This window comes from Danio rerio, chromosome 13, assembly GCF_049306965.1.
Source record: "Danio rerio strain Tuebingen ecotype United States chromosome 13, GRCz12tu, whole genome shotgun sequence".
Lineage (NCBI taxonomy): Eukaryota > Metazoa > Chordata > Actinopteri > Cypriniformes > Danionidae > Danio > Danio rerio.
In genome coordinates, this window is record NC_133188.1 from 28411744 (window position 1) to 28430272 (window position 18529).

Here is an 18529-nt window from a genome sequence, read left to right on the forward strand (position 1 = left end):
AAAATGGAACACAATGGCCACAACAGCTTCTCTGTTATGTAAATAATATGAAATTGTCCATCTGAACAGAATTATGGAACAAGACACTGACTCATCGAAACTCCTGGAGGCCTGGTGGAGACCTAATGTGGCTGGGAATGACGTGTCCCAAAGTGCCTCTAATTACCCAATGTAAGCAAGAGTAGAAAGATTTACGTATTTTACAGTTCAAGTCTGGACTTGTAAGAACTTTTCTTTTCCCAAGAAGTGAATTTTATAATACAGAAATGATAAATTAAACTGATCAAAATTGGCAGTAAAAACAGCAGTAATCCAACAAAATAGTTTTAAATATTATATAATTCAGTTTTTCTTTTTTTAAACTTTTTGTTTAACAAATCTATAAAAATAGATCACACATTTTTGTGCTGCTTAATGTTTACGGTACACAACATTAAGCAGCACACATATGCAACACTGATAAGAAAAGCTTCTTGAGCCCCAGAACAGCATATTATCTGATTTCTGAAGAACCATGTGACACATAATACATTATTTTAAATAATGGAAACATAGAACAAAATGAAGAACAGAAATATTCTTAACAACAACTATATTCATTCAATTTTGATCAAATGTCTTTCTCTCAAACAAAAGGCTGACAAATTAACCCAAAAAGTCAAACCTTGAGTTCCCAGAAAACAATCTGTCAAAGAGAACATAATAAGTCACCAAGTTGCATGAATCCAAGCCATTTTTCAGTTTCTCATCAACCAAACTAATTTCTCAAGTTGCCAAAACTACTTTCCATTATCTTAACAGTCTTTTTTTATACTTGGGGAGCCAAGAGGTGGGTCAATATTTTATCATTAAATAGACAGCTTACTGATCTCTCTTAATGCATCGCTGTAATCTCTTTTGACTGTGCCCAGCAAACAACAGATCGTGCAAACAAACAAACTGCTCTTCAGTTAGAATAAAATCAAATGGAAATCATTATAGTCAAAGTCTACCACAAGTCTGAAACTGCACTTTTAAAATTACCCAACTTGCTTGAAATAGTGATGGCAGTTAACTCAACAAGGAGATAACAAGTAGTTTGACTGTTTAAATACGTGAAGATCACACTTTACTTTAATAAAACAAGGTTTCATTAGTTAATTTAATAACATGACTTAAATATAAATGATAGTTATAGAGCATTTATAAATCATAGTTCAACATTTATTAATGCATTATTAACATCCAAATTCATGCTTGCTAACAGTTAATGCACTGTGAGTTAAACTAACAACAAACGACTGTATTTTCATTAACTAATGTTAACTAACATGAACAAATACTGTAATAAATGTATTGTTCAATGTTTGTTAATGCATTGTACAACCTTTTATTAAAGTGTTACCACTGAATCTCTATAAATGCATGTCTTAGTAGATTATAAAAAATTTCCAGCTAATAAGACTTTTAATATGATTAACGCAAATATGCATAATAAAAACTATGGATGCACCGATGTATCGGCCACTAATTCTTATCGGCCGATATTGGATTCATTAAAAGCTGTCTGCAATAAGAAAAAAACATGGAGGTAAAGAGTTGAATTTCTTTGAATAAAGCAACGTTTATCAAAGTACAAAATCATTAAATACTTGCAAAAAACTAAATATAATCTGATCTGTACAAAATATCAGAGTCTAATATATACAAAATGTCAGATGTGCATTAGGACAACAACTGTTGTGCACCACACTCAAGCACTGGCACAAAACCATTGGTTAGTTTGGGCTAAAACTAGTAATCTGGGGCATTAAAATCTATCATTAACACACAACAACAGTACTGGCTTTATTTGTTAAGTTTATAAAAGAAATACATTGTATTATGTCAAAAGATTTAATGCTTTAAAAGAAATATTAAATAGCAAAAAATCACATTTGAAGATTGTCATGCTTTCATTTTTCTCTTAACTATCTTAAAATTTTACATTTAATGTAAAAATAAAGTAGCTAGCATTGTATGTATGTAATTGATCAAAATCAGTATGAGCTGAAAGTTTTTTTTTTTTAATCAATCGGTATAAGCAAAAATATCCTTCTCAGGTGCATCGCTAATAAAAACAGATAACAGTACTTTAACCCGCACATTTTAATAGAATTGATTGATTGGATCAGGTTACCCACTGCAGAAAACATCCGTTTATTATGACCTCTCCAAGTGTGCCATCTCATGGTCATAGTATAAGGCAAGCTAATGGCAAGTCAGACACTGCCAGTGTGTTTGAAGTTATATATTAAAGGGGGTGAGTGGGTAGAGGGGCATTGTTTTATGACTAGTGCTGGAATGGCAGCTCTACAAGAAGGTTTACATGTCTCCTCTCACCCGCTGAGTATCCGTGGCACACTCTTTCTTAAAGAGCAAAGACGCTGGGCCTAATAAACATAGTAATTTTAATTTCTTTGCAAAAGAACATCATGAACCCAAAAGTAAGTGAGCCTCCAGCGTTGCTTCAAATCAACCATGTGCTGACCAAAGATCAGCCACTGGGTGACATGTTAAAAAAACAGATTTCAGTTCACACGTCAACCAACACCAAATGCTGACGCAACACATTGCTACAAAAGCAAACGCAGAGCTGTCCCCAACCTAGTCATCAAATAGTTTTAAATCAAATTTATTTTAAAGAAACACGTGACTTACTTGTCTAGAAAGTCTTTGTCCACCACAGCGCAGATGTCAAGCAGGGGGTTTCCCATCCCAAAAAGGGCATTTTGACTGCAAAAAGAGAAACATGCGTGTCCAGTTAAGGCATTAGGAAAGCATTCGAGTAGTCCAGACAACGGACGTCAGCAATTACACTAAAAACATAAGCAACATAAGGCCTAAAGAGGCAACTAAAAACATAAGGCCTTTGTGATTCACTTGCGTGATGCGCCTTCTAAAGATAGCAGGGACATTTCCTCAACCAAGCAGACTATTTTCAGCTTTTTAGCCAAAAAATCCAAAAAATGTGCAGCAACTCAAGCATTTTTGTCTTGAGGGATTTTACTCAACAGAAATTCAGCATACATATGAAAGTCTCAGTCAAGCATAAACCACAGCACATTACACAATCTGAAAAACACGAGCTCTGCTTTTTAAGCAAATCCATGGCTGAGCTTCAAGCTAGATTATGTTTTATCTATTAGATTGCTCAGTATTTGTCCAAGCAAAATAGTTTTAGAGTAGAAACTTCATGTCATAAATGTTTTAAACTAGGGACTAAAACATTAAAGAAAGCTTCAGTCACCACATCTAGCAAACCAGCCATTCAAGCACGTGTCTAAGTGACTGACCGTTCATTCACCCTGGAGGAGACATGCATGCTGGAGATTAAAACGCTGCCTCTAATCTATTATTGACAGATGTGACAAATTTACTAATTTTTCAATAAATAATGATAGATGATTCAGTGTCTTTGCATAATAGATTTGATATTATTAAATGCAAGACATTGAATGTCTATCAGCAACAAAAAGCAAGCAGGATTTTCTTCTAAATGTGAACTCCTACACTCAAAGAAGCTCAATTGTTTAGTGTAACTAATGTGAGTCTTGAGAATAAGCACAGATGTGTCAATGTGGGAGTTTGTGAAGCCTGCAGTGCTTTAAAACAGATGTTTAGTGGGATGCTGTTCGGAGAAGACAGAAATAAGTGAATAAATCATTTCTTAATTAGAGAAAAACAGTTTATATACAACTTAAAGTTAAAAACAGACATCCCAGCAACAAGATAATAATAATAATAATAATAATAGTAATAAAGCCTGCAAAAAAAAAAAAAACACACACACACACAAAACATCACATATTGATAGCTTCCATTAATCACAAAATACCAAACATGTTCTTTGATTTGAAAAATATTATTATTTTATGTACAAGTTGGAATGACAAGATTATAAAACTTGTCAAATTCCCCCCCCCCCCCCCCCCCCCCCCCCCCCAAAAAGTGTATCCAGTTTATTCCTACCTGGCTGCTGGCATGAGGAAGGCTTGAGGTGATGCTCAGTGCAGTTTAAAATCAGCCAGACAGCTCTGAGTCTGCAATGTTAGTACTCTGAACTAAACGCAAGTCGGCGCTGATTGGCTATGCGAGCAGCATCGACTACTGATTGGCCTGGGTCGAGAGTGGGTGGAGTTACGCTTAGCCAAACTTACGCTTTTGCCTAAAAATGTGCTGCTAATTGTAAAAACGATAAAATGTAGCAATAAAAGTTGCCAGCCATTATGAAAATACAAACATTAACTTATAGTATAAACGATATTATCTGTGGCCGATAGGAGTTCATAAATCACGAACGTTAAGTCTCACTAACGTTACATGACTGTCATTTATTCTTACTAGTCATTAACTACCTGACAGCACGGCTAAAGCTACCGCATATCTGAAAAGTTTGGTGTCAGTAGGTTTGCGACAGAAATATCAGTAGGAAAGTGACCTATACAACTTGCTGCCAACGATTGTGCACCCAGAATAAACCAAACGCACACTTGTTTGTGTTTATGCATGTTTGTTTGCTTATACATGCATGTTTTGATGCAATATACACATGCACTTTCATTAATGTTGTGATAACGTGCAGCAGGAAGACTTTTTGTGCAGCAGTGCTCGACTGCACAACAAAAGACACGTGGAGCCAGAGGGACGGACTCCAGTGGTCAATATAAATCACTCAAGGACAACGGGTGATCAAAAGCATGAAGCATACATGCACTCGGTCATGTGGAAGTAACGTTAAAGTGACTGTAAAACTTTTTATATTGTTCACTAATGATAAAAAAGCCTCGATCACGAGTCTGCGATTTACGCCTTGCAGGAAATGCATGAGCTGCATTCATCGGCATTGGTCAGAGGTAATGAGAAAATACCCGATACATTCCTCTCCGGTGCAACAACAATACGCTTTTGAGGAAAATCACTGAGTTGACAGCACATGGACTTTATGTGACAAGCATCAAGACCTCTGACCCAAAAGCGCTCGCAAGCAAACCGCCCTGTGTTTAATAAAAGCACCAACACACTTCTGACTCGGTTGATCTACAATGCTCAACCGATGCTTGTGTTTACTGTACCTGAGCTTTTTTTCCTCGAGTTTAATCCTCTTTGCTTTAGGTTCATCGGACGCCATGCTGTACAGTGATAGTGCTCAATCAAATACGCTCCTGGCACCTTGTTGAGCGAATGAAGCATCTGGCGGTGAGGGTGGTGGATGCTGTTCATTTGAGTCGAATCTTTTCAGTGAGTCGATTCGTGTAACTGTTCATAACTATTCGTTCGTGGAGCTAAAACGGTCCGAGCACTTCTCACAAATTTACCGAACGAATATTTATCTTTTCTGATGACTATCAGCTTCAAAATGAACTGATAAAAATTATTTTGAATAAACAATTCTCTGTTCACAGAGTCAGCAAATATGTGTTCAGTGAATCACAATAAAAAAACAAATACAACATGGCATACAGTTAAATATATATATATATATATATATATATATATATATATATATATATATATATATATATATATATATATATAAAATCATTCAATAGCCGAAATGTTTCGAAATGTTTATGCTAAATATAGTGTGTAAACTGCAATAAAAAGCACGAAATTACGATAAACCTTAATTTTAATACGCTTATATTTGAAATACAGTGAATAAACTAAAAAAACAACATGCCGAGCCACGTGATCCTGTGAAGAACCAGCAAATCTGTTCACTTTCTATAAAGATCTGTTCAAAGGAACCGATTAGAAAGGAATCTAATTGTGGAGGGAAAATTCACTACAGAGTGTCATAGCTGTCCCTGTGTTTTGCCAGAACAGAGAAATACATTCCTGTTATAAATTAAGTAAATCTAAACACGTGCTTTGCAGAAGTATTTTACGAAATCTTTTATCTAACCCTTAAACCACATTGCTCATTTGTTTGTGTTTTTAAAGTACTTTAAATTAAACTCGCTGCAGGCGTAGATTTGGACGCATCGACTGGGAAGGAGGAGTGACACATCTGCCACATTTGCAAGAGGGGGATATCGCATGAAAACATTGATCAAGACAGCTGTCTGCAGGTAAGTTTTGTTTAAAGTAAGTGTCGATATGTGTTGTACTTACGGGCTTTTGACTGTCTGCGTCTGTTCGCTTGAAAATGATTACTTCAAAACATAAACGGTAAACACGGGCTGTCCTGCACTACTTCTTTCAGGAAACACAACTTTTATACTTTTGTTTTTAATATTGTCTTAGGCATTAATAGTTTTGTTAGCCATCACACCACATTGACTGCCATAACCTTTTAAACTTTATTATATTCTACAAATTTGTTTGCAAACAGCGAAAGTAGATAACTTTTGATGCGTGTCATTTTTTTAGGTTTACAAGTTTACTTTTACTTAAAGATGACTGGTTTGGGTCACATTAACTTGTTTTTTTATTTTTTTTATTTTGTGTCATGATAAAGTTTTACATAAATCAAACTTAAAATGTACTTCAGTCTATAAAAACAAGTTTTATGAATTGCATTTAGACCAAACTGTAGGTGTTTCATTTTAAGCAAATATTTATGAGATGATAAAGCAGGGAACGCTGTATTTTCATAAATATATTTTAAAAATCGAATTTATTATTAATATATTTACAGTGTTGTCCATTGTAATACACAAATATATTCATTCATTCATTTTCTTTTCCACTTAATTCCTTTATGTATCTGGGGTTGCCACAGCGGAATGAACCGCCAACTTATCCAGCATATGTTTTCCACAGCCGATGCCCTTCCAGTTGCAACCCAACATAGAAAAAACAAATATATTAGCAATAGAAATAGTACAAATAGAAAGCTCTCTGTATTATATATTCATCCTCCTATTTTCTTTAACTTTTTCTTAACTCTGTTTTAGTCATGCCTTTCTAATCACTTTTAATTACTTTATAAGCAATTCCAGCGTTATGGATGTGACATTTGCAGTATAAATTGAAAACAAAGTATATGTTGACATTATATTGAAACATCTGTTTATATTTTCCAAAACAACTACCCACAGAGTTATGTGAGCAGAACAATATCTGTGAAGATTTTTTAGATTTTAAATGAGGAAAATAAACGTGTTATGGATGTGACAAAAAGGTTAGCAAGGTTACAGTATACAATATACTTTCACCAAATCCGTCAATTAAACTGCACAACCAAAAATAAATAATGCTTATCAAAAGGATAAGAGATTTTGTTTTATTTGACATTTTGTGCATTTATGAGGAAAAAAAGCTTTGTGGATGTGACGTCTCTTCGTTATGAATGTGACAGATGTGAAGTTGGCACTTGTATTTATGACTTTGGTAAATCAAATATAATTTTTTGAAAACATTGACAGTGACATTTTGAGTTTTCTTTTACGTACTGTAAAATACTTGATGCTTAAGACAAAATGCTATTTTGGTGAAAAATTTTTTTCATGGCAAGGTTGACATTTGTGTGGAATTGCTCATTCTGTGTGTGTTATACAGTCTGGAAGGATGGATGAATGAATGGATAGATTGAAGATTCACATTAGCGCTGCACAATATATTGTTTCAGTATCAATATTGCGGTGTGTGTGAATCAGTTATAGTCACATTGCCGAATCTGCAATGTCAAGTTGGGATTATAGTTTATTAACATCACAGTCAATGCAAAGTTTAACTCTAAAATACAGTGAAAGATTTTAATTTGGATGTGTTTTTAAGACCTGTGACTGTGTACGATTTACAAAAACCTAAACCAAGAGGTTATCAAGGTATATAAACCAAAATTAATTGTATGAAGATATATACGGTGCTATTTTAAATATTACCAAACAATTTCGTGTACCTCAATACTGTTAGATTCCACAGAAAACTATAAAATGAATGTGTATTTGTTCAATATAAAATGTAAAAATGTGAAGTCATTCTAAATGCAGTTATACGTGATCTTGTGAACATATATTCATAATGAAATAAATATTGCAGACAAACTAAATATTGCAAAATCAGTTTTTGACCAAAATCGTGCAGCCCCAATTCACATATTGTTATCATGGTATATGAATATAAGGGTTATTCATTCATTTTCTTTTTGGTTTAGTCCCTTTATTAATCAGGAGTCGTCACAGCTTAATTGACCCTTATTTTCTCAAAATGCTTTATTTTCTCTTTTTTATTCAATTTAAACAATCTGTCATAAATAACACACTGGGCATCTTCTTTCCAAACAATGGTTACTCATACCTGATGGTAGCCTCATGACTCTTGTTCTGACTGTCTTGTTTTGGTCCTGTTGACTTCCAGCGCTCATCATGATTCACAGCCTGTTCTTGATAAACAATGTTGGTGATTTATTCCTGGAGAAACACTGGAAGAGTGTCATAAGCCGCTCCGTCTGCGATTATTTCTTCGAAGCACGAGAGAAGGCAGGGGAACCGGACAATGTGCCTCCTGTCATCCGCACCCCTCATCACTATCTCATAAATATATACCGTGACAAGATCTTCTTCGTCTCCGTCATCCAAACGGAAGTGCCTCCGCTGTTTGTAATAGAATTTCTCCATCGGGTTGCAGAGACTTTTCAGGTATCAAGAAACATTACAGTAAAGACATACAAGTTAAAGGGCAATTCCAGTGTGATGGATGTGACATTTGAACTCGTAGTGAAAAGCAATTGACAGGCAAAATATGGGTTAAAATGCAACTAAAATAAATGTCCCTAGAAAAAGCAAATAGGCATGTGCTTTACTGTAGATATGACATAAATGACTTGCACAACAATCAAAAAAAAATTCTACAATTAAAATATAATTATTTTTATCTTTGTATTTAAATAATTTTTACAAGTAAGGCAGAAAAATACTTATATTAATATAACTTTATTATTTTATTATATATATGTATTTTAGTATAATAATATTAAAAAACATATTAATAAACAGCAAAAATCAGTTTAAGGCACTCGAAAATGTGAAAAAATATTTTAAAAGTCTTTATTGACATGGCTACTTTACAGGGATGTGGAAGGGACTTGATGGTGGGGGGAAAATTAATGGAGGAAAAAAGGAGTGATAGGAAAATATATATTTTTAAGTTTTTTCTTTATAGTAGTATTTTTCGTTAAACACTTCATACATGTCAACCCTCCCATTTTTGCCAGGATTGTCTTGTATTTTATCATTCTCTCCGATTATCAGCCTATCATTAAGTTTTTTCCTATATTTCTCTTATATTTTTAATCTTGAAAGCATGTTGAAATTAATATAAAAATGTCTGCATTCACTATCGTTCCATTAAAGCTGTGCGTTGATTATCACCCTTCAAATGCAACCTCTAAATCAGTGAAAACTTGCATGAGCACCGACTGACAGACGCCCAGATCAGCTTCTGTACACTCCATTTAAAGTGATACCTCTGTTATCAAACAAGTGAAGAGCAGTGAATGAATCTCTCGTTTTATTTTTGATAGCAGGATAGAATGGTTAAATACGGGAAAATCCCAGAAAAAAACAGTGCCTACGCGTTTCAGCAGTTTTAAGGAATAGCCATGTCAATAATGGCTTTTTAATATTTTTCCACATTTTCGAGTGCCTTGAACTGATTTTTTGCAGTTTATTCTGATGAATCCCTTACCCAAAGAGCACAGACACATGAAGTTACCCCTGAGCACTTTTTGTTTGATTTTGAACTTAATATATTTTAGATGCCCAATTACATTTTTTTTCTTGCAGTTTTCAGAAGAAAAAAAATAATGTTGTTGTTTTTTTTCCACCCAACTCATCATAGAGCCATAAACTATACAACATGGTTTCCACAAAAAACAACAAGAAAGGAAAAAAAGACAACTGTTTTCAGCATTGATAATAGTTAATTAAAGAATGTTGATTTCATTAAATATAAGATCTTTTTCCGAAGGATCGTGTGCATCATGAAGATTGGACTAAAGGCTGCTAAAATTCAGCTTTGCTGTTACAATAATTAATAACATTTTAAAATATATTTGAATGGGGAAAAAAAAGGAGTTATTTTAAATTGGGTCCAGCTTGTATTAAGTGCCCTTAATTACTATGTACATACATTTATATGAATCATTTGGTACAATGCACTTCATATCTATATACAATGTATTTCTAGTTACAAAATTATCTGCATGTGATTACAAATGTAGTTGCATTTAAAAATGACACTGGTGAACTGTACTCTTAAACCAACCCGTGCCACCAAACTTATCCCTAAGCATAACCGTATCCCACTTCAACAACACCATACAAATATAAACACAATAAGTACTACATTGTTTGTTTGTTTTTTGTTTTGATGTACGTACCTAATAGTTAAGGTCACTTAATATAATTTGTGATATTACTTACCTTAAAGTGTAATATTACTTAAATAAAGTTACAATTATATAGTATTTCTGATATAAATGCAGTGTTGGTGTGCACATCTTTTGATTACAAATTTTACAGACTCAGATTTTGTGCCTGTTTTATTAAATGTCTTTTTGCATAGATTATGGTTAAATAAGATGTTATTTTATAATATTTTTGCAGGATTATTTTGGAGAATGTTCTGAGACGACTATAAAAGAAAATATGGTAATAGTCTATGAGCTCCTAGAGGAAATGCTGGATAACGGTTTCCCCCTTGCCACAGAATCTAACATCTTAAAAGAGCTCATCAGACCTCCTAATATCCTGCGCACAATGGTCAACACTATCACGGGTGAGACGGCCACAAGCCTGACTGATTAATATACCACATGATATGTTGAGAATCTAATGTATCAATGATCTTTAGGTAGCAGTAATGTTGGCGAAACCCTTCCTACTGGCCAGCTTTCCACAATCCCGTGGAGAAGAGCCGGAGTGAAATATACCAATAACGAAGCTTACTTTGATGTGGTGGAGGAAATCGATGCCATCCTGGATAAGTCTGGTGAGAATGAACTACAGTTTATCTTTTTCTGTCAGGTGTTTCAAGGTTAACGCTGGGGTATTCTTTGATTTCAGGAACTACGGTTTTCGCAGAAATCCAGGGAGTTATTGATGCTTGTGTGAAGCTCTCTGGAATGCCAGACCTTACTCTTTCATTTATGGTGAGAGTTAAATCACATTCAGACAGATTTCGTTTCAGCTATTTTCACTTCTACATTTGTGTGTCTTGTCCATATCTATACTCTTATTTTAATAAAATTACTTCGATGGAGTAATGTGGACATCTGAAAATTTCATATTTTGATCAAACAATTAAGCACTACACTCCAACTAAACTTTTTAAAATGCACTTCACTCCATTTAACTTCACACACAGCTTATATGTTAAAAGTTTGAACCCCTTAGCATTAACTAATAGCTATTACCTATTAACTAATAGCTCAGTGTAACACTAAAATGCTAAAACTGAAATGGAGGGACAATTATTGTGGCATATTTGTAAAATTTCATGTTATGTAATTATATCAATCTTAAATGTTCTTACTTTTTGTTATTCAAAAGAACACAAACTTGTATTAAAACAGGTTTATTTAACATAAGAAATGCTAAAGAATATGATTAATCAAGTATAAAAAACACTGCATAGACATGACTGTATGAATTCAATTCACACAATCAATAGGAAGTGATTCTTAAAGATATAAAAGGGATTCAGTCAAGAGCAGTGAGTGATATTTCTCTGCATTTTGTTGTTTGGTTAACATTAATGACAGAGCAGGGTTTATTGCACTGCTGATAAGGAAGCTTGGATATTATATACTGTTAAACATCAAGTAGTTGTGTAATCTACAATAGGATGTGAAGGAGAAGTGAATTTGTTATCGCATGCTGTCTAAAAGTGGCGGCTTTCTGCATTCAAAGAATTAGTTCACCCAGAAAAAAAAAGAGTAACTCCTCTTCATTGTCCCTCCAGTCCCCTGAGAATTCGTCTATGAAATTAAGATATTTTGGATGAAATCCGAGAGCTCAGCAATGGTCCTGAGGCATTCAAAATCCAAACAAAGAACCAAAAACATTGTTGAAACGTTTCATGTGACTTCAATGGTTGACCTGTAATCATACTACAAAATGACTTCGTTTGAAAATATTTTTTCTTCCCTGTCCATTAGTGTCTGATTCACATATAATGTTTTTGTTCCTCTTCTGGACCTCTATAACGAATAAAAGAGCTCTCAGATTTAATCTAAAATGCCATCATTTGTGTTTTGAAGATAAACTAAGTTCTCTGTGGTTTGGAACAACGTGAGGGCGAATAATTAATAGTAGGATTTACATTTTTGGGTGAACTATCCCTTTAATTCTAACTCGATCTACTATGTTTTACTCTATTAAACATCAAACACGTCATTCATGTAGGTTCCTTTATCACTCTTATGTATGTGTCAATAACTGTCAATAAGTAGGAATGTCCTATGCAGAGATGTTTAAAATTGCATAATAACAAAATCTAATAACAGACAATTTATACAGTTCATATATAGTTAAACATAAATAAACTAATCTATAATGTACTGGACTAACCTATTGTAAAGCTGCTTTGGAATGATAACATTTTTGAAAAGTGCTATACAAATAAACGTTTGAATTGAATTATAGTATGAATATGTGTGTATGACCTCCATCCGCAGAACCCAAGACTCCTGGACGATGTGAGCTTCCATCCGTGTGTTCGTTATAAGAGATGGGAAAGTGAGAGAGTCATTTCCTTCATTCCGCCTGATGGAAACTTCCAGCTCATGTCGTATCACATCAGTGCACAAAAGTAAGAAGAGCAGATTAATGATTAAGGAAGGCATCTAAATATTAAGCTCACCGACAGTCCATCCCGTGTGTTTGTGCAGTCTTGTAGCGATCCCAGTTTATGTGAAGCAAAACATCAGTTTCTTTGAGAGCGGGTCTTCAGGAAGACTGGACATCACTGTGAGCCCCAAGCAGACCATGGGGAAAGTTGTGGAGTGTGTGGTGGTGACTATACACATGCCTAAAGTGGTTCTCAGTGCCAGCCTCAATGCCACTCAGGGAACCTACAAATACGACCCGCTTACCAAGGTCAGAGTCAAACAATTCCTTCCTTTCCGGTTGATGGTTAATGTAACTAGAAGTGTCATGCCAGAAATGTTTCTGCTGTTGATTATTCTAAGCTGTTGGTTAATAGTTGTCACTGTTGTCTTGTAGATTTTGGTGTGGGATATAGGTAAGCTTAATCCTCAGAATACCCAAAAGCAACCCAATCTGAAAGGAAGTCTAAGTCTGCAGTCTGGAGCTCCTAAACCGGAAGAGAACCCAAGTCTGAACATTGACCTGAAAATCCAGCAGTTAGCCATCTCAGGTCGGCCTTTATCAGCTTTGCTAGTTATTCATTGCCTGTGGAAGCTAGTGATAAATAACTATTGTCTTTATTAAAATAAAGGCCAGTAAACTGCAATCACTCTTATATTTGGAGTCGGTAACAGTAAAAACAATGCTTTTTTATAATTAATAAAGGGATAATTCACCCAAAAATGAAATTGTCAAGATTTCTTCACCCTTGACTTGTTCCAAACTAGTTTAAGGTTTTTTTTTCTGTTCAACACCAAAGAAGATACTTTGAAGAATGTTGGAAACTGATAAAACATTGACATAGTAGGAAAGACAAATACAATGGAAGTCAATAATTACCAGCTTCCAACATTCTTCAAAATAACTTCTTTTGTGCTCAACAGAACAGAAAAACTGGTTAGGAACAAGTCCAGGATAAAGAAATAATAGCCAAAATTAAATTTGTGTGAACTATCCCTTTAAGAATCTGAAAAAATCATAGATATTCCTTGCTCCAAATAAATGTTGACTTTTGAACTTTATATTCATCAAAAATCTGAAATTGAAGCACTGGAAAACTAGTTAAGCATGTGTTAGAGAAGTTCTGGAATTTCATTATACGCTATCTGGTTTATGCAAAGTCTACCGGATCAGGTGATCTAGCATGATGTGTGTCTGGAATCAAACTTTAAGCATCATGGGAAATTTCCAGACTTTCAGATCTCACTGTACATCATGTAAAACTGTGTGTTTGTTTTAAATCTGGTATTTAAATGCAATTCTGCTCACTTTACTCTCTCTTGTGCTTCCCAGGACTAAAGGTGAATCGTCTAGACATGTACGGAGAGAAATATAAACCGTTCAAAGGTGTGAAATATGTCACCAAAGCTGGGAAGTTTCAGGTCAGGACATGAGGACCCGGCTGCAGATCATCACAATCATATGCCAAAAGTTGATCAGAGGTGCCATTTCTCTAAATGACAAATCATGCAAGATTGCAACCGAGTACAATCTCCCTTATTTTTTACAGCATCGAAGTTACATTTGTTATCGTAATATTTATCGTTCTATATTTTATGGGAAGTAACTGGCAAGAAGTGAAAATCTCCACTGGAGAAAATTGGTAGAGTATTTTCTTTGGGAATCTTTATCTTCATATCAATAACATTCCATTAGTGTATCTGCTTAATGTCAGATAATCTACATCTCTGCCAGGAATGTTACAATTTACCATCTCAAAACCAAAATCTAGAATATATAATATACACAAGCCTTCTTTTATACTTTAGTTGTTTTTTTTGCATTTCATTTGGTTTAGCGGCCTTTGAATGGATAAAATACTTTAGGCCTCAAACAAAAAAATGGCCTTTCCTTAAAAGCACATGGCCATGTTTATACGCAATCTATTTCTTTACTACACAAGCACATTGCTGCTCAGAGGTCAGTGTTGCAGAAAATGTCCAAGTAAATGTACTTTAATGCTTAAAGTAGTTTCAGTTGTGAGCACAAGTGAAGAAATCACTGTCACACTGTCCTGCGGTCACACGGTAGATACTACATGTAGGTGTGAAGCTTTGAGGATGTGCACAGAAACACAACGGCATTATTTTTTATAAAATGTCAAGGGAATTGCTTAAATGCATTTTAAAATATGTATTTCAACCAAAAGCCTTCAGATTTATAAAGTTTGCAAATAAAACTTTTTTTGTGTGTCTTTCACTAATATATGCTTATTATACTGTACATTCAATTGTTGGTAAATTGAGGACAATTCAGATTTTAGTTTTTCATTCATTCATTCATTTTCTTGTCGGCTTAGTCCCTTTATTGATCCAGGGTCGCCACAGCGGAATGAACCGCCAACTTATCCAGCAAGTTTTTACGCAGCGGATGCCCTTCCAGCCGCAACCCGTCTCCGGGAACCATCCACACACACACACACACTCATACACTACGGACAATTTTAGCTTACCCAATTTACCTGTACCGCATATCTTTGGACTGTGGGGGAAACCGGAGCACCCGGAGGAAACCCACGCGAAGGCAGGGAGAACATGCAAACTCCACACAGAAACGCCAACTGAGCCGCGACCTGCAACCAAGCGACCTTCTTGCTGTGAGGCGACAGCACTACCTACTGCGCCACTGCCTTGCATTTTAGTTTTTGATGAATATAAAATTTACAATTTAACTTGACTAGCTGTTCCAAGATAAGTCACAATTGCTGGTTTCTATCGTTCAATTCTGACTATAAACAAAAAGTTGGGGAAAATAGTTGCAACTCTGAGGAATAAACTGAATCACAATATGTAAACCTCAAACTTTGAAAGGGAAAAAGAGATTCTGAATTCTGAAGGGAGTCACAATTGTGACATGTAAACAGAATTACAAAATATAAATGCAGAATTTTGCCGAGGTAGTAGGTAGTGCTGTCGCCTCACAGCAAGAAGGCCGCTGTTTCGAGCCTCTGCTCAGTTGATGTTTCTGTGTGGAGTTTGCATGTTCTCCTTGCGTTCGCGTGGCCTACCTTTATTGTTTTATTTATTCTTTTTATTATTAATATCATTATTATTTTTAATCATCTTGGTACAGAAGTACCAGTTCTTGACAACACCAGTTAGTTAGTATTTAGCAAATGCAAATTTGCATTTGGATTACATCCAACATAATTACCCAATTTGTGAGAGAATGCAAAAGCACTGAAATAGGTGCTATATTTTCCTCCCTTTAAGATCGTCTGATGGGCAGGGTGCATAAATTTTTGGTAGCCTGACAGAAAAACATAACACCGGGACATCTGGCTAGTATTTTTGTGAACCCTGAAGAAAAAAAGCTGAATTTTTCTATTTTGTGCTGGTGGTGGAAAGTTTTGTTGAAGAATTAATTCACTGTTAATTCTTCATCAAAGAATTGTTAATTCTAACATCTTGAAAGTTACTAAATTAATATTTGAATCCTTGTATAATAACTGAAATGTTGTAGCATTTACAAATGAGACATTCACTTGTCCTTTTATTTGACAAATTTGCGTAGTGAAGTGTCAAAGCAAAACACCTAACAGAACTTTTTTATTATCGATAATCTGAGGCACATAAGACGTTCTTTTTTATGTGACACCGGGGGGAAAATAAAGGTCAACATTAGTGTCATCCATTATATACATTCACAAAGCAGTACTATCACCCTTTATAAATGTCTTCAGAACCCAAAACATGCTAATACACATACAGTACAAATACAGCCCTGTAAACTTTCACAACCAGGCACTATATTAGGGGCTGGAAAGGTACTCTTTCAAACATCTAACTTGTAGATAGAGATTTAAGTGAATGAAAGGCAGTAAAGCATCATGTCGGAGAGTTACGGTAGCTGTATGAAGTATGAAAGACACGGATCTTCAGCTAAAGGTTGTGCTACTGAGTTTTCTATACTACGATTGCACAATTTTCCACACGATTGATTTTGTACAGATCCTAAAATGACACATCACCAAAAAAAGTGCCAAATCTGCAATTTACTGACCCTCATGTCATTTAAAACCTGTATGAAAAATGTCTATACAATTAAAGTGATGGATCACCCAAGAAATTTAAATTCTGTCATCGTTTACTAATTGAAAACCTTTTATGAGCTTCTGTTGAACACAAAAGAAGTTATTTTGAAAAATGTTGGAAACCTGTAAATATTGACTTCCTTACTATTTGTTTTACCTACTATAGAAGTCAATGTTTTCAGCTTTCCTTTGTGTTGAACAGAAGAAAGAAACTGATAAAGATTCGAAACCACTTGAGGGTTAGTAAATACTCAATTTTAATGTTTGGGTGAACTATCCCTTTAAAGTCAATGGAGTCTAAAACAAACAATGCAGTATTATTTTTGCATAATATTTTCTGTTTTAGAACTGCATGAGGGTATGCGAATGATGAAAGACTTGTTATTTTTTGTTGACGTATCTCTATGAGTGTCTTCAAACACGAATTGTAGGTATCATGAACAAACAAGCCACCTGGGTCTTGTTACCCATTCTATTCAAATGAAAGATGCATTAAGACAGCTTCATCTTCAATACGCAACAATGAAAACACAATCACACTGAGAGAAACATCTAAATTAACGCTGTAAACCGCAAAGAGACTGAGCTAAGAGAGAAACAGTTCAACTGTTGTGAGGATTGTGCTTTTCTTTTGAGCCTAACAAATCAAAAACAAAAAAAACATTCGGTCTCACAAGAGTGAAGTATAAAGGACGAATACATTTCAGTGTTCACTATCTAAGCATTTGCATGTCTACATAGATTTACATTATTTCCAAAGCTACTAAATATATTAACTGTAAAAATAAAAGAAATCTTTGGTATCAACCATGCCATGCAAAATACATCTCTGTAATGGCATGACCCATCAAAAATAGGCATTATCCTAATGAATAAATAGCTAAGCAATGGTTCATATAAACATGAGCTCAGAACAGTTCATCGTAGTGAGTTAAAACGTAAAAACCACCAGCCACAGCACAGGTATTCTGAAAAGCAAAGCAAAAACGCAACTAAAGATGCACGTTCACGACTAAAAATAAATGTGCGATAACGATCTGGTGAAATATGTACGAAATATATACATTTTCAATAAGAAAATTCACCTCTTCAAAAACGAAACTAAATTCATTAACGAACTCCCAACATTGTTCAAGAGAGGCGTAGTGCCATATTTCTCCAATACAAAATAGAAAACTTCATCATGCGAAAAAATAGATATTTATGTATATATACCTGGAATTTGGAAACCCAACATACCAAAAATATATATTTATAAATCTGCTTCCTGTGTATTCCAACACCATACCTCAGTAGTGTGAGATTCAGGACAAAAATAGCCTCCGTAAAGACAAAGTAAGTGTACCGAGTACCAATACCAGCAGTTAAATAAAAAAATCACCTCGAAACTAGAACCAAACGCTGATGTCCAAAAGTCCACCTCCTCTCAGATGTGGGACATTTGAAAAGGCAGGGATGCAAACTGCTAACTGAAAACATCTAGTCCTCAGTTTGTTTTTTACTGGTACCAGGGGGTTTTTCGGACCCAGCGAAGTGTGAAGCCTGCGTCTGTGCGGATCTTGATGGAAGCGGCTTCTGCTTCTCTCACCGTCTCCTTCACAGACTGCATGAGGTTCTGGGCGTTGTGCACAAGCATCTCAGTGGCCTAAAAACAAACACA

The 18529-nt window shown here is 34.9% G+C and overlaps 3 protein-coding genes across 13 annotated transcripts in view; 1 reads left to right on the plus strand and 2 right to left on the minus strand.

Moving 5' to 3' along the window:
• The window catches only part of adka (adenosine kinase a), a 282153-nt gene extending 276895 nt beyond the window's left edge, over window positions 1–5258 (minus strand). For 2 of the 6 annotated variants that reach the window (XR_012388462.1, XR_012388463.1), the window contains exons 1-2: window positions 5094–5213; window positions 2680–2754 (exon numbers count right to left, since the gene is read on the minus strand). Coding sequence is in view for 2 of the 6 variants with exons in the window: in NM_212791.2 (NP_997956.1) it covers window positions 2680–2754; window positions 5094–5149 (131 nt within the window). In the remaining 4 variants the exon portion in view is untranslated. Of the gene's footprint in view, window positions 1–2679; window positions 2755–3990; window positions 4082–5093 lie in introns of those variants that run through there. The other 4 variants (XR_012388464.1, XR_012388465.1, NM_212791.2 and 1 more) reach the window with 3 other exon arrangements.
• An 803-nt stretch (window positions 5259–6061) lies between these two features.
• Window positions 6062–15029, plus strand: ap3m1 (adaptor related protein complex 3 subunit mu 1). 3 transcript variants are annotated; one of them, NM_201292.1, is given in 9 exon segments: window positions 6062–6092; window positions 8326–8606; window positions 10575–10746; window positions 10822–10959; window positions 11034–11119; window positions 12647–12780; window positions 12860–13067; window positions 13194–13347; window positions 14130–15029. In NM_201292.1, coding segments are annotated over 8 exon segments (1266 nt in total). In that variant the 5' UTR covers window positions 6062–6092; window positions 8326–8333; the 3' UTR covers window positions 14231–15029.
• A 1268-nt stretch (window positions 15030–16297) lies between these two features.
• vcla (vinculin a) overlaps window positions 16298–18529 on the minus strand; it is a 74154-nt gene continuing 71922 nt past the window's right edge. For 3 of the 4 annotated variants that reach the window (XM_005156842.6, XM_005156840.6, XM_021480576.3), the window contains one exon: window positions 16298–18514. In XM_005156842.6, the coding sequence (XP_005156899.1) occupies window positions 18368–18514 (147 nt within the window). In that variant the 3' untranslated portion in view covers window positions 16298–18367. The remainder of the gene's footprint in view (window positions 18515–18529) is intronic. The other variant, NM_001128681.1, reaches the window with a different exon arrangement.